The following is a 23795-nucleotide window of genomic DNA, read 5'->3' as shown; positions in this document are numbered from 1 at the left end:
ACTGGGCATTACCATTAAAAAATGTGCAATTTGGTAGGTAATAAATGATACTTCAAATAATAATGTTTTAAGTTGGATTTCTTTCTTATGTTGGATCTTTTTCCACATCGTTTACTAGTAATATTTTCTCTGATTTGAATCCCCTGGCTCTGGCACTCTTCAATTGTGACCATAGGTATAAGTTGCTTAAATTCTCTGAGCCTCAGTTTCCCCATTTGTAGAATGGTTACCCAAGATTGCCAAAGAACTAAAGAAGAACATGTATGTGACCAGTGACTAGCATAAAGAAAGCACTCAATAAATGGTAGCTATAATTTTGATTATTCATTTCCTTTGCCATTAATATATGGGATAGGTTTTTTTTTTTGTTTTTTTGTTTTTTTTAGTAGAACCTCTTTATACAAAAGAGAACTTGACTGTTGGCTTTCAGTTTGCTGAATTATACTTTTGTTTCTCCTCCCCTTTGCCCCCTCCCCTCCAAGTCCTGTTTTGATTGTGTTGGAAGTCAGGTAATTTTACTAGCACTTCTGGTGATCATCCCAAGAAAAAACTGCCTTGAAGATGGACGGCAAGAAAGGGGCTGAATAGTCCACAAAATGAACTTTTAGGTTAATGACAGTTGGTTTCATGAGACATTAACTAATGAAAATCTAATGCAGTAAGAAATAATGTGTTTTAAAGGTCAGGCCAAAAAAGAGAGTCCAAGTTTTTGCTCTAGCTTTTTGTTAAGCCCCTGAACTGTGGGAGGGCTTTTAAATATAATAAAAATATTTTTAATATAAGCTGGGCATGGTGGCTCATGCCTGTAATCCCAGCACTTTGGGAGGCTGAGGCAGGAGGATCACTTGAGCCCAGGAGTTTGAAATCAGCCTGGGCAACATGGTGAAACCCCATATCTACAAAAAATACAAAAATTAGCTGGGCATGCCTGTAGTCCAGCTACTCAGGAGGCTGAGGTGGGAGGATCACTTGAGCCTGGGAGGTTAAGGCTGCAGTGAGCTGTGATTGCACCATTACACTACAGCCTGGGAGACAGAGTGAGACCCTGTCTCATATATATATATAAAATATATATATCTAATAAATATATCTAATATATAATAAATATATCTAACATATAATATATAAGATATATTTCCAAGAGAGGGAGAGGCTCTTAGGAAATTATCTTCTTGCATATTATGTTATATTATGCTATATTTGGCTATTTCCTAAGAGCTCTATTGTATTATTTTCATTTATTTGTGAGAATGTAGCTGTGGTAGATTAAAAATGGCCACAAATGCTTTGCAGCTACTCTCAGGAAGAAGTAGAGTCTGTTTCCTCACCTCTTGAATCTAAGCTAACCTTGTCACTTGCTTTGACCAAAGGAATGGAGCAGAAGTCATATTCTTCTGAGCCAGGCCTCAAGATGCCTTGCAGCTTCTGCCTTTAGCCCTTAGCCTCTTGGAGTGTATTACTGCCCTTGAAGCAGCTCAGCTAGCTTGCTGGAGGATGAGACCACATGAAGCAGGAGGAAGCTGTCCCAGCTGGGTCCCCTAGGCCAACCAGCTCTAAGGGGAGTCAAGAGATGACTGCTGCTGCTTGGGCAACCCTGGGGCCAACCACTATCAGAAGAACCACGCAGCCGAAACCAGCCCAAATTCCTGGCCCATAAGATTGTGAGAAAATAAAACGTAGTTGTCTTAAGCCACCAAGTTTGAGAGTGACTGGTTACATAGCAATAGATCAGCCAATACCATGTGCCAGAAATCTCACCCTTTGTAATATATAGTAAAATGTGACCCATTGATCATTTCTTTAACTTATGACCATTTTGAAACCTCTAATTGATTTTCCTTATGGTCATTTTAAAACCTCGAAGCTGAAAGAATTTCCAAACATGTTAGCCAGCTGCACTAAGAAAATAAAGGTTGAAAAGGGTAGAGTTGTCATGGGGAATCCCAGAAGTAGCAAATCTCTTACTCCTCTCCCATTACATTACAAGTCTGTGGAACTGGGATAAAGTTACCTCACTAAATCCTATTTGCTCAATACTCTATACCTTTCCACTCCTAATTTCCCCATCTGTAAAATGAGGGTAATTTAAAACAGACAAAAAATAGTATTTACTCTCATCTCCCAGTGTTTCAGTGGTCTGGAGACATTTCTCCAAATAATAAACTTTTTGGGTAAAATGTTTTACCATATTAGTATAAGAGAAATTCTGTGCATGCCCTGGGGATTTCTCCCAGCTCACAAGTTTGTGTAGCTTTAACTGAGCCCGGGGCCTTAGGGAAGAGCAGCCGGGCTTTGTGACCTGGCTCAATCACCTTCTCAGATGTATTTCACCTGTAGGACAGTTCAAGTAACCTTGGGCACACCCCTTCTCTCCCTTTTGTAGATCGTCATTCTCAAGCATAACTATAGAATGTGCTGGGATGTAACATCCTGAGACTGAGGATAGGGGGTACTGACTGGAACAGCCAGGCTCTGTTCCAATTCCCCCGAGAAACAGGACATCTTTGTGCTTCAGCCCAGTGGGTCAAGTGAACCCCAGGTTATAAAACCCAAGGTGGTCCACCTTCCAGAGTCCTTCAGCTGTGGTGCAAGTGGAACATTTACAGTTGAGATTTCATCCATCTTGAGCAGCTTTCCTGAGCCTTGGGAAACAGGCTCTCCAGGAATCCTGTCTCACTAGACTCAGACAAGTTGGTAACCAGTGCACAATGGACCTGCTTCACGTCACCTACGCTTTTAGGACAGAAATGCAGTTCTAAAGCACTGGCCTGTTTTCACTTACCTTATCCCTCTCAGAGGTGTATTGCAGAGACATTTTGTTCAGGGCTTCGCTTTAATTTTTCTCATTTCCCACCCCCTTTTCTTTCTAATCATTACTAACTCCTACTTCACATCAGTCATGAGGGTCAAAAGTGACAGTGTTAATCACAGGGCCTAGTGCACTGCTGAGTGCTTTGAACTGGCCCCAGAACAACCAGCTTTTCCTCTGATTTGCAGCTATCTTTGTTTTCCTTGGCATTTTAGTGTCGAGTAGGATGAGGTCACAGTACTACTGACTGACCTTGAAGGTGAGGTAGTTGCAAGGAAAAGCTGGCCTTTCTGGGGATGGATAAGATGACCATTCAAAATTCACCTGTGGACTTTTGGGAAACCTGGCACAGAATGATGAACCAGATACCAACATGTTTTACGGCTCATCAAAATCGACATAAGTGGAATATGTTAGGCTGGACCACAGCCTTATGAATTCAGGGTGAGTTGAGGAGTATTCAGATTGGTCCAGATGATGGGCCCCACATCTGAATCAGGATGCTCATCTGACTCACAGTGTGACCAGAATTAATTCAGATGGTAAAGCTAAATCTTTCTACTCCTTTATATCCGAGTTCTAAAATAATCAACTCCACTTTCTTCCTCTTTCTCCCTCTAAACTTTTGATATAGAGTGATGCATTTCATGCATATTTGTTTAACATCCCCCTTAGCTTCTGGGCTGCAAGACAATATCCATGCACAGTTTACAGAAGGAATTCCCTCAACCTTCATAACAAAAAACAAAAAACCAAAGCAAGCAAACAAACAAAATCCTCTGCCCTGTTTTCTGTTTGCACTGGAGCCTCTTCTTTTCTCATTCTCCTACTTTCTGCTTTAGAGCCACTAAGAAACCCAGTCTCCATCTGTGCCTGCTTTACAGCCAGAGCAGTTCTCATTTCTCACTAAACCATGTGTTGCCCATATGTCTGTGTGCTATGAACGCAAGAATCCTGGTGAACTGTCACTGTTTAAGCTGCAGAGAGTCAGTTGGTCAGTGCTGCTAGTGTTCTGGGTCCCTTGACCCAGCTCACTGATAGAACCAGATGATGCTGACCAGAAAGCCATCTGGTTCCCATAGTTCTAAACAAGTATATTATTAAACAAAAATAATTTTTGCTGTGAACTTTTTGGCTTAGTTTTGTCATGGCTTACCACATCTTTTTCCCTGCCGCCTCCTCCTTTTTATTGCAGTACAATTAGCTAACCATACAAACCAAACAACATAGAAGCTGAACTTCTAGATTAAATAAAGCATAGGGCATCTTGAGAGTTGATGTGGATGCTCTAGTAAACAAAAACCTTCAGTGTGCACAACAGAATAGAACAAGATTGTTAATAACCTTGTAATTTCTGAGGATTTTCAAAAAGATTTCTTAGTTTTCTTCTTTCTTCATATTTTGCTAACTCCAAGTTTTTCCTGTTAATTTGTGTTGATCAGTATCTTCCACTTTAGAGACCTTCCTCTTATGTCTGGTAATCCTTTTGTTCATGATTAAGAGTGGAGGACTAAAAACTAATCGGAAGGTCTGAGTACATGCATCTCTATTGTAAGCTTCAATGAAGGATGATCTAGGTAGGTTATTTGTTGGGAACCCCCCACCCAGCCGTCAGTTATTTTAGGTCTTTCATCTTGGGCTAGTCAGGGTTCCCAGAGAAGAGGCTACCAATCTCCCACCTGGAGAAAAAGATCTGGCCACCAAGTTCTTGATGCTCAGTTGGAAAAAGTGCTTGAATATCTCTGCACTCAGCATTCAGTCACTTAGTTAGCCTAGCAACCCTCTGTTTTACTATTTCTAGAGTAGTGGGCAATTAAAGAACAATTTTGGCCCTCGCCTCCACCAGAGAACATTTGGTAAGGTCTGGAGGGATGGGATCTTACGTGCTACTGACATATAGTGAGTAGAGGGCAGGCATGCTATTAAACATGTACAGGGCACAGGATACACACACACACCCCACTACAAAGCATTATCTTGTCCAAAATATCCATAGTGTCAGGGATGAAGAAACAGAATTTAGGAAATAAATCTCCAAGCTTCTGTTTAGGGTGGGGAGAGACAGTTGCCCAGATTTATGGAGCAGAAGGTGGAATATAGAGATCTATCTACTTCTTAAGAATCTCTAACTCAGTCATTATTATTTTCATCACCACTCTTAAGCCAGTTCCAATGGTACACGGTGCTCCCAAGCTTGAAGATTGTGGTGTAAATCAGATTTTTTTTTCCAGCTTTCTCTACTGTTGGCTTAGGATTCAAAGCAGTTTCTGGTCTGCTAAATTAGTCCATCTATTTTCAAGCTTCCAAATTTGTGTTGCTCTTATCTCCTCTCCTATTTTCCTTATCCATGTGGGCCCTCACTCTTCATGTCTAGTTTTGGTAGGGTTTCAAGAGGAACAAAATTATATGTGTATATGCAGTCTACTATTATTAATCCAGAACCCGAGATCTCTAGTTCTTTACATGGAGATATGTCCATAGTATATTAAAAAGTAGGTTACAATGTATTTTGGAAAGTATGATTCTATTATTTTTTTAAAAAAGGCAAAACACAAACTTTCTATAACTATTTCTAATCTCTTTGTGCACAGAAAAAAAAATCTAGAAGAATAAAATACCAGCAATGGTTATGTCCAGGTGATGAGAGGACAATGGATATTTACTTTCTTCTTTAAGCTTTTATATGTAGATCAAATTTTTCATAATGAGTACTTCATTTATATACAGAGGTTCAGAAAAATTATAAAACGCTTGAAAATAACACAAAAGATGATGGTATGTCCTTGGAGTGTCAACCTAGAACACTGTTTAACAGGCCTACCTGGAGAATTCTGTAGGAAATCATGCCTTTGTTTGACATACTATTTACTGTTCACTAAGGCCCCAGCTCAATGAAGTTATATGTTAATTGTTATATTTTTGTCCAGGAAAGATGCAAATTATTTGTATCTCGTAGAAACTGTAACCCCAAGGTTATAGATTTAATAACTTGTAAGACATTTTTAGATCTAACCTAACACTCTTAATCCAACATTCTTTCATCAGTTCCTATAAATACTAAGTTCATTCAAATGCTCTACGTACTGGCTTTGTCATTTTGTTGGTCCTCTCATTAGTGAATTAAAGAAATCTTTGACACATGTTTATATTTGTATGAAAATTATATTTTTAACTTTTGGAAAATTCTACTTTGACACCAATGGAATCATAAGCTATTTCCAATCTGAGGATAGAAAAAAAAAATCCAATGAATACCTCAACCATGGCAAAGAAAACACATTCTGAGTCCAGCCCTGACTGCTGTCCTGCCTTGTCCCATGGCAGTGCTTAAATTGAACATGTTTGAGCCCTGACTCCTGCACATACCTTTGGACAGCCAGCAATGCTGAGAGACGTGAGGTTAATGCAGTAAATGGCCAGTGCTTTGATAATCATATCTGACAGCTGGGAGCAATAAGAGACATCCAAATGTTCCAAGATCAGTGAGCTTTTGCAGAATGCCTGCAAGAAATTCCAAGGTCAATTTTTTCTTTTCTTTAGTCATCTAGAGCTATCCTACTAATAGCAGCTTATTAAATGTACATTTCAGTCCCTGAAATACAGATGTTAGATCTTGATGCCCCCAAAAAATAATTTTTAAAAAACCCATGTTACATCCAACATCTCTTTATAGCAAAAGATATTCACAAAGCAGCTTAACAGCTTAGTGATATTCAAATACTTGCTAACAAAATTTGGTTTTCTTGAAGTTAGGTCTAATGAAATTTGACTCACATGGTCAGTAATTATTAATTACATTCAGCCAAATGAGTGGAAGAAAAGAAATCTGAGGGTAAGATTAGATGGCAGACGCTCCAAGATTGACAGTGGAATGTAATGGAAAGAACAAATTCTTTGGAATCAGACAGATACGAGTTTTACTTTCATTTCTACCACTTACTACCTCTGAAATCTTAGCAAGCTATTACCTTTCTGAGCCTCAGTTTCCTTTTTTTTTTTTTTTTTTTTTTTGAGTGTCTTGCTCTGTTGCACAGGCTGGAGTGCAATGGTGTGATCTTGGCTCACTGCAACCTCCATCTGCCAGGTTCAAGTGAATCTTGTGCCTCTTGTGCCTATTGGGATTTCAGGCGTGCACCACCACGCCCGGCTAATTTTTTTTTTTTTTAGTAGAGATGGGGTTTCTCTAGGTTGCCCAGGCTGGTCTTGAACTCCTGACCTCAAGTGAGCCACCGTCCTCACCTCCCAAAGTGCTGGGATTACAGGCATGAGCCACCGTGCCGAGCTCCTCTTTTTTAACTTAGGGAAAATAATATCTACTCTCTAGCATTGTTTCGAAATGCTGAAATGTTCACCTGAAACATCTAGGGCTAGAAAAAGGCCTGGAAATCATTCCTTTATATCAATACTTCTTAATTTTCATTCCTACTTTTCAGTTAAAAAATAACTCAGTGATAAGAATCCATGAGGACATAACACTTAGAAGTTCACAACTCAGCAGTTATACAAGAACAAAATGATCCACAAAAGTAAACCTGTCATTGCAAAAATATATTTAAAAAGCAATAGAAGTGGAAATTGGAAACCATGATAGAAAGAAAGAGAGAGAGAGAGAGAAAGAAAGAAAGAGAGAGAAGAAGTAAGGAAAAAGAAAGAGAGGGAGGAAATTTCCTCCCCAAAATGTGAGATTATAATAACTACATGTGCTCAATCACTCTTAAGGATTCTGCCTCATTATGAAGCAGCTCCTCTTAGAATACAAAGTTAGAGACCTCAATAAATGATAGTTTACCATTAATTTCAGTTGTAAGTACTAGTAACCCTAGTGGGTTACTAAAGACACTTCTTATTTATATGTAAAAATAGATGTCCATTGGACTACATGTGATTTTCCTCTCAGGAATAAGAGAAGGGTCAGTGCCTGGGCATCAGAATGACAGTTTACAGGTAAAACCACCAGTGGGCCTCTCTCCCACTGCTTATGCCAATTTTCTCTTGTTTTAGCCCTAAGGAAGTTTGGAAAGAACTAGTTAGCCAGCTATTTTCTTTAGCAAGTTAACAGAATAGGGAAGATTTCCAGGAGAGGCAGTGTAGCCTAACAGTTAAAACTAGGACTGTGGCATCACACAGAGTGGGGTGAGAAGCCTGGCTCTGCTACTGTGGGTTACTGAACCTCTCAGAGCCCCAGTGTCTCCTTGGGCAAAATGGTAATAATAATACCCATATCAAAGAGTGGTTGTGTAGATTATATGAAATAATATATATATACCTGATGTGGCTCTTAGCACAAAATAGATTCTCTAGCTATCTCTAAGATTTTATATACTGTGTTATAGTTGAGAGGCAGTATGCACATTGGCTAGTGCTTGGCACATAGTGAAGACCCCATAAAAGTTAACTAGTGCTTACTTCAGCAGCACAGATACTAAAATTGAAAAAAAATACAGAGATTAGCCTGGCCCCTGAACAAGGATGACACAGATTTGTGAAACATTTAATTTTTTTTTTCAGTTAGGAGGAGAAAGTTCAAGAGATCTATTGTATATGATGACTATAGTTAATAATAATGTATTGTATACCTGAAATTTGCTAATGGATTTTGAATGTTCTCACCATAAAAAGTATCATAAGTATGTAAGGTGATGAATGTTAATTAGCCTGATTTAACCATTCCACAGTGTGTGTGTGTGTGTGTGTGTGTATACAGCATGTTGTACTTCATAAATATATACGATTTTTATTTGTCAGTTAGAAATTTTAAAGCCATTAAAAAGAATAAGATAAATGTTAACTACTGTCAGGATTTGCACATGACACCAATAATAATAAAGATGCACACATGTATTGTACTTTGAGAAAAACTGAAAGATATTGGTTATTTAACCCTAAGTCATCATCTTTTCCTGACCACAAAGCCAACAGTGATTCATTCTTTGATCTCATGCAGAACTTGTCTTTTTCAACTGATTCAGCACTTAGGGTATTTGACTAATTCCTGTATTGCATGAAAATCTGTCTTGTCTGGCAACTACGTGATGGCAAAAATTAGAAGGGGCAGCTTGTCAGGAGATAGCTTGGGACCTGTCGCTGCAGATAATCAACATAGTGGGGCACACCCAAGGAGGTACAGAAAGGAATCTACCTTTGAATTATTGCAATCAGTGGCCTTGAATCTCAGTTTGGAGATTCAATAAGAATGCAGTAAGTCTCTTGTACTGCCTGGAAATCTGCTTTCATAGCCCTTTCCCAAACATCATATTAGAACACAGTAAGTGTTCAATAAATACTAGTTGGTTCATTGATCCTTTATGTATTCAAGAAAATTAAGAAGTCTCTTTTAATAATACAAGAATTTTTATGTTGCAAGGAGTAAAGTGACATTGTTTTCCCTTGTTAGAGACATTAACATTGTTAGAGAGAATGGACAGAGTTAAAGGAACCAGAGAAAAATTAAAGCAAGAAAGAATATTTAAACTATAAGAATAATTTATTGAAGGACGAAACAAGCTTTAAAGGTAGATTCAAGGCTCTTTGTGTCTGCAAATCCTCTTCAGTAGCATCTGCCAATGTCTTGGACTGCTCAAATCAATTCTGCCTTATGCCTTTTTAAAAGCTCTAATATTCTTTAAAGCCAAATGTTCTCAGAGATTTTAAATTTTAAAATAATTTAAAAATGATTACAAGGTCTATGATACATTCATGGTACCATTCTCATCCATGGAAAACCTGAGGCACAAAAATTGGTCTAAGGCTTTATGCTAAATCAGCGGCAGATTGGCGAACTAAAGTCAGAACTTTTCCCCTCTTATAATCTGTGTTTTCCTTTAAACACATATAAGTCATATTAAGTACTTAAATCTGCAAGCATGTTTCAACATAATCACTCATGAAATTCCATTTCCCCCTACAGATAAGATTACAGTATACACTTCTGGCTCCAGTGCTGCAGAATCATACTTCTATCCATGCTGCCGATTTTCTTTTCTTGGAAAATACAACACTAAGTTTCTTCCAAGTCAAAATCTTTTACAGTAAAGACAGAGATAAAATGCTAACATTATAAAGTTTGGCTCCTCTCCCGTGTATCAGCCAATTTTGCTGTGGGTTAACAATCTGGAAGAAAACTTCCATATCTCTTAGCGAGTTAGATCATTCCTTCTTGTGTCTTCTGAGCTGAGTCACAGTGTAGGGGCTTAATGACTACATTCCTAAATAGGGGATGTAGAGGAGACTGAATTTCACTCACATTGATTGACTGTCACAATAATGTGCTTCTGCCAAAATCCTGATTTAAACCACTTCGACAGGTGGCAGCTTCTAGCCTTAGAAAAGCTCACTTTGTGCTGCAGACCCGTAACACCATCTCTTGACTATTCGCCTCATTAGGTCCCAATTAATTCTACTGCAAAGTTGGGGAGTTTTTCCTTGTTTGTTGGTAATTCTGGGGAAAAAATGTGCTGGCAAGAACCATTTTCTATAATGAAGACATTTTTGGCTGCCCCAAAGGCTAAAATGCAACTTCCACAATTTTAAGAGATCAACTAAATACAAAAACTTCAGTTTCTTGGGCCTCGTATTTGAGGCCCAAAATATCTACATCGCATATCCCATGAGATGCAGAACTACACTCCACCAACAATGGCCTTGTTCCCACTGGGCATCAGAGCAAGTGTGACTGGTCATGGCCTGGCACCACAACTAAACTCTGCAGAGCCTGAAGCTGCCCCTCCCGGAGATGCCACTCTTGCATTCCTACCCTCCCTGCCAGGGAAACCAGGCTAAGCAAGGCTTAGCGAAGGCCCAGCCTCAGAGGAGCTCACTGTTTTAAAACATGGAGAGGACTCTGAAAGGGAAAGGGGGACAAGGCCAAGGACCAAAACAAATATTTCCAAAGACACTTTCATGATGAAAGTTGTTACAAAATTAGATGGTGATTTGAGGGATAAACTTTGGCTTCATACCAGCTCAAATGTGGTTTATTCTACAGTCTTCCCCAATTCTTCCCTGTGGAAGAAATGCGCTCTCAAATTCTTATAAGCTTTTCTTTCTTTTTTGACAGGGTCCTGCTCTGTTGCCCAGGCTGGAGCATAGTGGCATGATCATAGCTCACTGTAGCCTCGAATTCCTGGGCTTGAATGATCCTTCTACCTCAGTCTTCCACATATGTGCATGCTACTGTGCCTGGCTAATTTTTTAATTTTTATAGAGCCAGGGTCTTGCTATGTTGCCTAGGTTGATCTCGAACTCCTGGCCTCAAGTGATCCTTCTTCCTTGGCTTCCCAAAATGTTGGGATTACAGGCATGAGCCACCACGCCCAGGCAACTTTCTCACTTTCTACTTGTATTATAGTTATTCATATAAGTGTCTTATCTTCTGCATTGACTGTAGCTTCTTGAGGGTAGAATCCATGTCTAATTTATCTTTGCCAACACCTGGCCTGCAGAATTAGTTCAAGATGAGAGAGTATCCAAAATGAATGAAGAATGCTTCTCAGCACAGGAGTGAGGAGAATGAGCTTCCTTAGATGAACCTCAGAATACTAAGCCCTGTCCTTCTTCTCACTTGGCTCAGTAACTGCCAGAGGCAGCATACAGGGTTGGTTAAGAGCACAGTCTGGGGGCCCACTGGCTTGAGTTCAAATCCTGCCATGAGATGTTTTGTGTCTATGGATAAGTTACTCAACCTCTCTTACCCCTCAATATTCTCATCTGTGGCGTGGGAATAACATAGGAGTCACTTAATATGAGGAGTAGCACCTACTTCATTGAGTTGTTGGGGAGATTAAATGAGTTAATATGAATAAAGCAGTTGAACAGTACCTTGCACATAGTTAGCAGTCAGTAGATAGTAGCTAGTAGTATTATTTGTATGCACTGCTTCTCTGTGGCTGATTGCCAAATTTTAAAAATCATGAACACCATAGTAAAAAAATTTTTTTTTTTTTTTTTTTTGAGACAGAGTGTCACTGTGTCACCCAGGCTGGAGTGCAGTGGCATGATCTCGGCTCATTGCAACCTCCACCTCCCGGGTTCAAGAGATTCTCGTGCCTCAGCCTCTAGCTTGGATTACAGGTGTCTGCCACCACGCCCAGCTAATTTTTGTATGTTTAAGTAGAGATGGGGTTTCACCATGTTGGCAGGCTGGTCTTGAATTCCTGATCTCAGAGATCTGCCCACCTCGGCCTCCCAAAGTGCTGGGATTACACATGTGAGCCACTGTGCCTGGCCTAGTAAAAATATTTTGAGCATACGCTTTCAATAAATGTATATTAATGTACTTTGTAAATTATATAGGCATATAACTATTCAAATATATATCATATATTTAAACATATAAAATAAAATGTATGAGATAAAAAATAAATCTAACATTTCTAGGACTTTTAATATTTTCTCATCACATCAAAAAAATTGTGTTATTCATTTGCTGGAGTACGTACTTTCTCTGGAGATGCCTACCCAACAGCACACCTTTGGTTGCCAGTAAATCTTGATGGCTTACTGGCTGCACAGATCCTGAGCATTTTGTAAAAATAAGGGAATCATTTTTAACATATAAAATATCACAGATGCATAAAAAGAAGGCAAATTGGAAGAAATTAAAGAACAGAAAGGGTAAGCAGTGAAAGAGAATGTATATTGGGAAAACCAAAAGGAAAGATGACCAGGAAAAGACCAAAACAAAATATCTTTGAATTGTATTTGGTAACTAGAATTTGTTGAGAAAAATTTTAGAACAGCTTCAGGTTTTAGATTTTCTCTCCAAAATAAAAATGAACCAGGGTTGGACTACCCAAAAGGCAATCAGATATTTTTCTTGTTGCCTGTGGCATAACCCACACTTTTTCCATTTATTTAAGTTTATTTTTAAAAAGGGTGCCTAGTGGCCCAATCACCTGGCACCAGTCCAGGGTCCTCTGTGGGACAAGAAAGGTGGGGGAATTCCTTAAGCTAAAATAATCAGCCTGAAAGAGTTGATGGGTGTCTATTTGCACAGCCAGACACCTCACCTTTTGTTCTTAGTGTTTCCCAAGAAAATGACAACTCAAAATGTTTACTGTAAGGACAGTCACACCATCCTATGACCTCCTCCATTTAAGGATCTCTAAGAGATAATGAGTTCATGAACTATTATCAGTACTGCTTTCACCTCCCATTTGTGGACATAATAGAATAAGAGGTGATCTAATCAAGGGAGGCTACCAGTCTAATGGAAAAAAACAGAGCCTGGAATCTGAAATTGTATCTATGTGACCATGAACAAGTCATTTAACCTCAAGTTTCTTCATATATAAGAGGAGAATGAAAATAACTGTCTACCTATCTCACAGGCCTATTAGAAGATGAAAAGAAAATGTGTATTCTAAAAGCTCTTGGAAGACATGGACCCTGGGTTTTGTCTGTGAACCAGAGAGATCCTGGAACGATCCTATCTGTGATGTATGTGATGAGGGCTTTAGGATGAGGAAATATAATAAACAAAATTTAACTGGAACTGATAGGGAGGGTTATTACAAATTATAACAAGGAGAAATCATAGCTCCTGTGAAACATGCCACAGGCATTTGTTTATGTCAGGCGAGACACAATGAGCAAAGCCTAGGTGTGTCACATAGAAGAAGGATCAAAAACATATCAAAAACCTAAACAGAGGTTTAAGAAACAAAAGAAGCAAACATTCTGATGTTTATTTTCCCTGTTTTTTTATGTTTGCCTTCAGACAATCTGACAGTTTTTTTTTAACTTTTGGCAAGTTTCATCTTACATAGGATAAACTAATATTCCAGGGGCGGCTTAAAGAGTGGGAGAGGGCTCCTATTGATTATCCTCCTTTTAACACATTCTCTTTTAGTTCTGTTCTGTGGATCCTCAACATGAAAAGAACAGATGTGCACATTCATTTAGCAAGTTCAGCAGTGCTTCAGTTGTCTGAGAGTGGTTCTTCCCCAATGGGAGTGGGCAAGAAGCCAGGACTGGTGTGGGGTGTTCTCAGCTTCAGCTGTTTTTCAGCCAAGAAAACATAGTACCCATGACTCCAGTATCCCTTGGAACCTTACAGACAATGGGAAACTGACGAACTGTCAAATCCCACATCCTTTGAAGTCTAGCAAATTTCTAATTCTTTTGAACTGCCTCCACAATTAGAAACACACTAGTGTCAGGAGCCACAGAGAATACTGTTTATTTCTTTTGCTCATGGGCTTTGAAGAAATAATGCCTGGGTATCTTGGCAAGAGTTTATCTGTGACTTCCAGTTGATTCCAGGTGTCTTGGGTCTCCAGGGGTGTGTTGTTCTATTATAAAGTTTAGGAAACTATCCTTGGCATGGATAGCCATGCAGCACAGATTTCCACAGTAAAACTCTTAATTATTTCAGGTTTTGTGGGGGGTTGCTTTCTCCATAAGCTACCAGATATCCCCACTACCCTTCATTCTACCAGAGGAATTCCTTAGTTTCCTCTCCCAATAACCTGTAAAACACTTCTAAACCAGAGGCCCTCTGGAATCTCCATCATAGACAGTTTAGTCAATTATTTCCTAATCATAACTTGGAGTATTGGATGAGAAGAGAGACTTTGCCAAGCAATATGGTAAGAGATAAAAGATCCAAATATCTGGACGTTCCACCTCCCCATACAAGAGATTTCAGAGCTTCTGCTGCAACAAAGGCCAATAATTAAAGTCATTTTGGAAAGGAGTCCTCCGTTGCTTCTGTTGCGAACCATAAACACAACTTGTAACCCTAGAGAAGAGGTGGAGTTATTGAAATCTCATGCTCTGATAATTACTGAATGACTTAATCTTGGAAAACAAATAGAAATCAATGTTGAGTTCTTTAAAAAAAATTGTTGCTACATGGAGCCAATACATCTAATCCATCTTTGGCATTACAAGTCAGTATGTGTCAAAGGCTACCATAATCAACTTTGGTTGAGCACCAGGGGGTGGAGTCTATCAACTGATGAGAATGATTGATGAGAATCTTGCGCAAACAACATTTATAACTAGTTACAAAGCTTAGTGATTCAAAGTAAGTATTTGAGATCAGAAGAGAGTCACTGGAGAGTAATCCAGTTCTTGCTGTTACGGCACATGAACTCAACCCTTCTTACACTCTAGAGAGGAACGTCCAGAACACGCTGGTCATAGGCCATTGTGGGGGAGGAAGATTTTGACTGGACTGTTGCTGAATGAGGTAGGTACTCCTGGGCCTTTCTGACCTGAGTATCCATGTAGACAGATGTTCCATACAAATTCTAGGGATTTCAGTTCCGTAGCACAGATAGTCCAGAGTACAAGACTCAGAACTCTGAACCCTCAGTTTCCACTTGGACTATGCCTGGAGCCCCTCAACTTACTGAACATTCCTGGGTCAGACCAAAAGTCAAATGAACAGCAATGACTCTTGCTCTGTTGTTCTCCCAACTATGAAGTAGCTTATGATTGTGCCACATGGTTGCCGCCCTTCCCAGTCCCTCATTCCAAATCCCTCCTCCTCTACTTCCTTTTCTATTTGTAAATCAAGATAACTGTTACCAAAGGGCAAATTTTAAAAATCAAAAGTTTATAATCTAAGAGAATATATCATAAAAGTTTATGAAGATTAAGGGAGAGAAGAAGCATGTTACTTCAAGTGGTAGGCCAGGTGTGGTGGCTCAGGCCTGTAATCCCAGCACTTTGGGAGGCTGAGGCAGGCGGATCACCTGAGGTCAGGAGTTCAAGACCAGCCTGACCAACATGGTGAAACCCCGTCTCTACTAAAAATACAAAATTCCCCGGGCGTGGTGGCGCATGCCTGTAATCCCAGTTACTTGGGAAGCTGAAGCAGGAGAATCACTTGAACCTAGGAGGCAGAGGTTGCAGTGAGCCAAGATCATGCCATTCCAGACTGGGCAAAAACAGCAAAACTCCATCTCAAAAACAAAAACAAAAAAACACCAAAAAACCTGCAACTGCTTTTAAAGAAAGGCTGGGTATGGTGGCTCACATCTGCAATCCTAGCACTTCAGGAGGCCAAGGCAGGTGGATCACTTGAGGTCAGGAGTTTGAGACCAGCCCGGCCAACATGGTGAAACCCCATTGCTACTAAAAATACAAAAAATTAGCCAGACATGGTGGTGGGCACCTGTAATCCCAGCCACTCCAGAGGTTGAGACAGGAGAATTGCTTGAACCCAGGCAGCGGAGGTGGCAGTAAGCCAAGATTGTGCCACTGCACTCTAGCCTGGGCGACAGAGCGAGACTCCATCTTAATAAAAAATAATAATAATAAAAATTTAAAAATCCAGTGTGAAGCAGCTAGAGCAAGATTGAGGGTCTCAAAAAAGATGGAGCCTGAAGAGGACAATGAGAGAAGTGGAGGTTCTAGTATCTCTACTGCTGTTTATACCCCACAAGCCAAAGTCAGATACCTAAGTGATCATCAGACAACAGGGCGCTGACCTAGGTGACACCCTTAAAATTCATCGATGGTGCCATCTGTAAGGTATTACTAAACCAGCTCGTGAAGAGTATCAGCCAGCAACCAGGCAGAAAAGACAAGAGAGCAGATGAGGCTGAACCACTACCACAGACTTCCTTCCTTGGTGTAATTATAAATACTACACACTGCATTCTGGTTTCAGGGCTTTAAAAAGCAGATGAACTGTCTCTGTTAGAGATACTTTTTCATAATTAATTTCAGAGTCATTTATTAATTATCTTTTATAGTTAATAAAAGATAAGAGGGAGCAATGTTTGGGTTTGGAAAACAATGACGATTATCTAAGTCTGAATCTTCACCTCCCCTCCAAACCAGAAAATATAAAGAGAAAAGAAATAAAACTGCAACAATACCCATATATTCATCATTACTAAAATTAAGAGAACAATACAACCTTCAAATTACTTATAATTAGAGTAAAAACAAATTCAAACAGAGCTCCCTTAGCCTGCCTGCTGCTGCCACAAACCTAGAGATAGAGTGGGAGGGAGAATGCCTAAAAGACTCTGTCCTAAGAGTGGAGGGGCGAAGAGAGCTTAGAGGAAACACAGACAAAATCATGCCATACACAATGGGGAAAAAAATGTTTTTTTCTCTATAGTCACACCACTCTCAATACTTCCAGAACACTTCACTTCTGATACCAGATGTGCGCGTTTTTCCGCACACTAACCAATTCTGTGACACCAACTGGATGTTCTATAATTTAATTCAATTCTGACATTAACTGGAGTTAGCACAGACCCCACGTGTTCAGAGCTCAATCCCAGTAGATTTCAGATGCCAATCGCAAGTCCCAGGTTGTCATTTGGACTTCAAATGAACCACCTATATATTAGGGTTCCCATAACTACCTCCTTGGGCTTGATAATTTGCTAGGACAACTCAAAGAATTCAGGGAAACATGTTTACCAGTTTATTATATAATAAAGGATACCAATGAACTGGCAGACGAAAAGGTACACAGGGCTAGGTATAGAGGTCCTGAGTGCAGGAACTTGTGTCCCCACAGAGTTGGGGTGCATCCCTCTCCTGGCATATGGATGTGTTCACCAACCTGGAAGTACTCTAAACCCTGTAGTTCAGGGATTTTTATGGGGGCTTCGTCATGTAGACACCATCAATTATTAGCTCAATCTCCAGCCCCTGTCACCTTCCCAAAGGATGGGGAATAGAGCAGAAAGTTCCAAGATTCTAATCATGGCCTGGCCTTTCTCATGACCAGTCCCCAACCAAGAACTCACCAAGAGTCACCTCATTAGAACAGAAGATACACCCAGGAAACTCCAAGGAATTAGGAGTTCTGCATCAGGAACCATGGTCAAAGACCAAATATTAGAACAAAAGATACCTATTACCCCTATTGCTCAGAAAGTTACAAGCCCTTTAAGGAGCTCTGGGCCAGGACTGTGGACAAAGACCAAAATATACATATCTCCTATAAATCACACACTCAGAAGAAGAGATATTTTGGCAACAGTAAGTGCCAAAATACTGAATCAATCTTGGTAGTTCATAGGGCTTGAAAGTGGGGATACCACCAATATTCCTGGCAGAGAAGTCAGATGCATGGACATCGTCTTTAACCACATCTTCACACTCATCCCTCATCTGAACTATTGACAGTTTCATGGATTTTGCTATCTAAATGTTCTCTAATCCGTTTCCCTATCCCCAGCCTCCCTGTTACTTCCCGTGTTCAGGTTGCTATCCTCTCACCCCTGGACTGTAACAAAAACCTCTTATATTCCTACCTTCACTGTTGGTAGGTCTCCTTTTCCCCTTCTGCTCTTCAATCCAACTTCCACATTCCTTGTTAAAGTGATTTTTCTAACAGATAAACTTCCCTGGCATTCCCATGCTGGATTAGGTACCTCACCCAAATCCTCCCATAGCCTCCTACATGCCTTTATCACAGCATTATGACTAAAAGCATCCTTTTGGAATTAGACATTTTATACACTAGCTCATGTGCTTACTTGTTTTATGACTTGGGAGTGGTTTTTTAACCTCTTGGAACCTCCAGTTTATAAAATAGAATTAAAAGTATTGCCTACCTCATAAAGTAGGAAATTAATACATGGGAAATACAACAGTGCCTGGCAGTAGTAAGTGCTAAATTGATATTAGCTGACAACCACCACATAGTATTGAATTTTTCTGCTTATATCTGCCTAACCCCACTAGACCTAGCCTCATCATTTAAAAAAAAAATTATAATGATTTCTGTTTTCAAAAAACAAACAGATTATCCATGTCCTCTACATGGAAAGTCTAATCCAAAATGTTTTGTGTTCTATCACTGAACAAGATGTCACATTTTCACAAAATAAATTAATCTGAGGCTGGACATGGTGGGTGACGCCTGTAATACTGGCACTTTGGGAGGCTGAGGCGGGCAGATCACCTGAGGTCAGGAGTTCAAGACCAGCCTTGGCCAACATGGTGAAACACCATCTCTACTAAAAATACAAAAATTAGCTGGGGATGATGGCACATGCCTCTAATCCCAGCTACTTGGAAGGCTGAGGTGGGAGAATGGTCTGAGCCCGGGAGGAGGAGGTTGCAGTGAGCCAAGATCATGCCACTGCATACAAGCCTGGGCAACAGAGCAAGACTCCATCTCAAAAAAAAAAAAAAAAAAACTGAAATGAGATGATTTGAGCATGATCTTACATGCAGGTATGGAGTAGCCTAATTAATCATCTAAGCTCTTTCCAACTTGCTAATTGCAAATAATATCCCAGTGTTGTAGTAAGGAAGCTTAAGAATCGTTCACAAGCGTAATGGACATGACCAAAGTGCCTGAACTTTGGGACAGCCACAGGCCCCACCTATGCAAGCACAGCCAGCCCACCAGGCTGCAGGGTAGAGAGCACAAAAAGCATTTGCTTATGACAGCCACAGACTCAATGCTCACTGACGGTGGCTGTCCACCTTCTCAGCTAACCTGTAGCTCTTCTGTATGGCCTACACTCTCAGAATGGTGTTTATATATTTTAAATGGTAGACAAAAAAGCAAAAGAATAATAATATTTCATGATATGTGAAAATGATATGAAATACAAATTTTCAGTGTCCATAAAGTTTTATTGGAATACAGCAACTCTCATTTATTTACATATTGTCTATGGCTGTTTCTATGCTCAATGGCAAAGCTGGGAAGTTGCAACAGAGACTGTATGGCCTGCAAAGCCTAAAACAGAAACTACCTGACGCTTCAAAACTTGACAGAAAAAAAAAAGCCTACCCCTGCTCCAGTGTGCAAGCTCCTGTCTGCTTCATAATTATAGTCACTATAGGGGAATGAATTGTTGTGGGCTAAGTGAATTGCTTAAGAAAACGTGGCCATGTAAGAGGCAGAATTGGAATAAAAATTAGGACTCTTGACAGCTAGTCCCACATTCCCTAAATTATATTATTACTTTTGCTATCAGAGAACTAATCCACACACTTCCACAAGAAAAAGAGCTTTGTCATTTAAATGGATGATTAATTTTTTAAATAAAATATAGATAAAAAGGTAATTCTTTAACACCCATTTTTTTTTCTTTTTTTTCTTTTTTTGAGATGCAGTTTCTCTCTGTCACCCAGCTGGAGTGCAGTGGTGCAATCTCGGCTCACTGCAACCTCCGCCTCCCGGGTTCAAGCGATTCTCCTGTCTCAGCCTCCGGAGTAGCTGGGACTAGAGGTGTGCGCCACTATGCCTGGCTAATTTTTTTGTATTTTTAGTAGAGACGGGGTTTCACCATGTTGGGCAGGCTAGTCTTGAACTCCTGGCCTCAGGTAATCCACCTGCCTTGGCCTCCCAAAGTGCTGCAATTACAGGTGTGAGCCCTGCACCTGACCAATAAACCAATTTTTATTACTTGCTTTGAATACTGACCATCATCTATTGGTTTTAGCCTAGAAATGTATAATCATATAGCATGTCTCTATACATAATTTGGGTGTAACACATATACACATTGACATATATATGATGTAATATATACCAAGGTGTATACATATATTTAATTTACCTACATATACTAGACATAGATGTACATTTACATATATTTGCATGTAAACACACATATATGCACACTTTCACTGTATACACACCTGCCAGTCCTTTTGGTGCATCCTAATGAAACCTGATTTTCTCCCACTAATGACATTTCTTAATCAACTACCTCAACCTACTAACACTGAAATAATTAGAAATTTTTGTCTAGCTGCAAGATTTTCATTCAAAGATAATCTGCATAAAAAATACACATTTATGTGTATGGATATTATATAAACGTGTTTATATTATGCTTCATTCTAGGAAAGGGGAATGAGAAATGCAAACTAGATTAAGAGTATAAAAAGCAACCAGAGGCCAGGCACAGTGCCTCACCCCTGTAATTCCAGCAGTTTGGGAGGCTGAGGCAGGTGGATCACCTGAGGTCAGGAGTTCGAGATCAGCCTGGCCAACATGATGAAACCCATTTCTATTAAAAATACAAAAAATTAGCCAGGCGTGGTGGTGCACGCCTGTAATCCCAGCTACTCAGAAGGCTGAAGCAGGAGAATCACTTGAACCCAGGAGGCGGAGGTTGCAGTGAATTGAGATCGTGTCATTGCACTCCAGCTTGGGCAACAAAAGTGAAACTCCGTCTCAGAAAAAAAGTAACCAGAGTAAATAATTGGATTTATTCCATTGGTTCTATCAAAACAACTTAGTAAGATGGAACTTCTAATATTTCTGTACTGTAACACTGCATTTAAGCCAATTCCTTTGCCATACTTGGCCATCTGTTATTTAACTGACCTCATCAAATCCTCAAGAAAACGATTTCTTAAGAAATGCTCAGTTACAGCTGCATCAAACATCTTCTCCAAAATGCCTTTCAAGAGCACCAAATAATTTTAGTGTAACATAATCATTGAATGTCTGTTGTTCTCAGAAAAGAACTAAAGTTGGAGAAAGTAATTAAAGCCAGATCCTAAAAGTCAATACATCTGAGGCTCCAGACAATGACTCTGTATGTGCTGTGGTTTCCACTAAACACTAAAATGAGGTAATTTTTTATTCTTATTATGTTCACAACTCTTGCAAAACCTAACCAGGGTAAAAGATTTATTCATTTTTCTCATTAAGTGAATTATGTAGTGTATAAGTTTTCAACGTCTTATGCTAAAAACAGAATCTCTCCTATAGTTACCTTTTCTAAGTAATGAGAGAGCATTCTTGATAAAGTGTGGATAATCTGAACATCTCAATTTACTCATCTTATTTTATTCTCTTTCCCTCTCTTTCTAAATCCAGGTAAGGAATTGTGAAATTCGTTTGTATGTCACTTTCTCCTCCCCCTGCTTTGTCTGTTCCCTTTTGGGACTTAATAATTGGGCTAGAGGAGGCAAGGGGAAAGATTACCACAGGCCAGAAGTATGAACCTTGGAAGAGGTAAAACTGGTTAAAAGCCACAACACAGACACACAGACACACACATACCAAAAGCAGGGAGGGGAAAAAGAGGGATGAGAAATGATGAAAAAGAAAAATTTCAGGGTTGAGGGTGAGGGGAGGGAACTCAGAGGACAGGCCAACAGGTGCAGCAAACCACCATGGCACATGCATACCTATGGAACAAACCTGCATGTTCTGCACATGTATCTTGTTTTGTTTTGTTTAGAAAAAAATTAAGGAAAATAAAAGAAAAATTTCTTGTTCATGAACTCAAGAGTAGAACCACTAATCTTTTAGATTACTGAAAATAAATACATGTCAGTTTGTAAAAGATTACATTGTTTTAAAGATATGCCAGAAGTCAGCTGTATGGTCATATAGTTAGCAAATGGGTAAATGCTTTCGTCTACAATCTCAGAGCACCTAAACATAGTACAATTTTTAGGCTCCAAAGAGTGAAAAGAAAAATGTCTGGACCCCACAGAATCAAAAAGAAATGACAGAAAACACTGGTCTCCTGATACTTAACATCAAACTTTGGTCAATACTCCTTCATCCCAAGGATGAGAGGAGCATCTAAAAATTAATCAATGATGCATATTAAGAGACTATGTCATCACCATGGTAGGTTTCAATACTCCTAAATGATTTCTAGTTATTGGTCAAATATAATTGATATGAGAAATATAACCCAGTATTAAAAATGTTAATATTTTAAACGGTTTTTTCTAGTCTATCACCTTGTCAAAGATCTTTTGAAAGCCTGACTATATCATATTCATAGATAAAGCTTTGTATAAATGTATGTTTAACCCTTAAATTAATTGCAGCAGGTAAATCATGGCTTAACTTTAGAGGAATCTTTCAGCTTTTTCTCTTAGTAGGTTACATACATCTAAATGATTTGTAATCCTTTTTGTTATGAAAGAGTTACAATCTTTCCAATACGGAATTTTCTAGTCCTCTCTGGGATATGTGTTTTGTGTTCATTTATTTAACTCTACAGTACTGAATATACTACCAGGCAGATTGCTTAGGGACTTCTTAGGACATCAGTACCCTTGGTCTAAAATTGGGAGAAATTGACATTATGTGACACTAATGCTCCTTAAAGTAGATTCCCTCAAGTATGATTACATTGTTCAGACCCAGTGAGAAACAGCAAAAATAATTTGAAAACATTTTTTCTCACTAAACTGTCAATCAACCATTCAGAACAGCAGTTCTCCATTTCCACCTTTCATTTCCGTAAAACTGTTACTGAATTAGTTTGCTGAGAAGGTATAAGACTTTGAGCCAGTCATTTCAGCCCTCTTGGCCTTTGATGTAATTTTTTATTCCTACTGCCTTAACATTAGGGAGTTGCTTTAGATGTTTCTAAGATTCTTTCAGCTCCAGAAGTTTAGAATTCAATGCTAGACGTCTAGAGCATCTTTTGAGCTGGAATCCTCTACAGCCCACCAGTTGAGATGGTATTGTAACACTCCTATTAGTCATGTTAAAACTTCTTGGAAAGTCTACTTCAAATCGACAGAGATAACTTCAGGTTTGCCATGCTCTGGGGACTTCTCAGCTTTTATTGCATTATCTTCCTACTTGTGGGATAAACCCTTTTATAGGTTTTTCTTTCTCTCTTTCTTCCCTCCCTCCCTCCCTCCTTCCCTCCTTCCCTTCCTTTCTTCCCTTTCCTTCCCCTCCTTCTCCTCCTCTTCTTCTTCTTCCTCCTCCTCCCCTCCTCTTCCTTCTCCTTCTCCTCTTCCTTCTTCTTCTTTCTTTCTCTCTCTCCCTCTCTGTCTCTTTCTCTTTCTCTCTCTCTTTCTATTTCTACTTTAGCTTCAGGCTTTTATGAGTGGTTGGGGTTTTAAACTCTCAAGGCACATTTATCTAGAACTTCCAATGTGTTTCAGTGCTTGCATTCCTAGGTTACTGCTTCCCTTCTTGTTCAATACATGTATGACAAATAACTTTGGGTTTTTTTCTAACAGCACATTGATATGCTTAAAGTGATGGAAAAATTACACTGTGGCTTGCTCACAGTATGTACTTTATGACTTCCTGCACATCACTGAA

The 23795-nt window shown here is 39.4% G+C and overlaps 2 protein-coding genes and 1 non-coding gene across 18 annotated transcripts in view; 2 read left to right on the top strand and 1 right to left on the bottom strand.

Moving 5' to 3' along the window:
- The window catches only part of LOC105475890 (F-box and leucine rich repeat protein 13), a 273121-nt gene that overhangs the window by 16029 nt on the left and 233297 nt on the right, over window positions 1–23795 (bottom strand). For 14 of the 15 annotated variants that reach the window (XR_011621591.1, XM_071093958.1, XM_071093956.1 and 11 more), the window contains one exon: window positions 6176–6310. The exons of the other annotated variant lie outside the window; for it this stretch is intronic. Coding sequence is in view for 13 of the 14 variants with exons in the window: in XM_071093958.1 (XP_070950059.1) it covers window positions 6176–6310 (135 nt within the window). In the remaining variant the exon portion in view is untranslated. The remainder of the gene's footprint in view (window positions 1–6175; window positions 6311–23795) is intronic. 15 annotated transcript variants of the gene reach the window in all.
- The window catches only part of LOC105475357 (family with sequence similarity 185 member A), a 168302-nt gene that overhangs the window by 82302 nt on the left and 62205 nt on the right, over window positions 1–23795 (top strand). Inside the window, exon 9 of one of the 2 annotated variants that reach the window (XM_071093986.1) lies at window positions 1371–1689. The exons of the other annotated variant lie outside the window; for it this stretch is intronic. Coding sequence (XP_070950087.1) covers window positions 1371–1442 — 72 coding nt within the window. The 3' untranslated portion in view covers window positions 1443–1689. Of the gene's footprint in view, window positions 1–1370; window positions 1690–23795 lie in introns of those variants that run through there. 2 annotated transcript variants of the gene reach the window in all.
- LOC112425559 (U6 spliceosomal RNA) lies at window positions 8208–8313 on the top strand. The gene has a single exon (XR_003016679.1). It is a non-coding gene; the product is annotated as a U6 spliceosomal RNA (small nuclear RNA).

The sequence above is a fragment of the Macaca nemestrina genome, chromosome 4 (genome assembly GCF_043159975.1).
Source record: "Macaca nemestrina isolate mMacNem1 chromosome 4, mMacNem.hap1, whole genome shotgun sequence".
In the NCBI taxonomy this organism is placed as follows: domain Eukaryota; kingdom Metazoa; phylum Chordata; class Mammalia; order Primates; family Cercopithecidae; genus Macaca; species Macaca nemestrina.
Note: the sequence above shows the minus strand (reverse complement) of the source record. Positions and strands in the feature narration are given on the sequence as shown.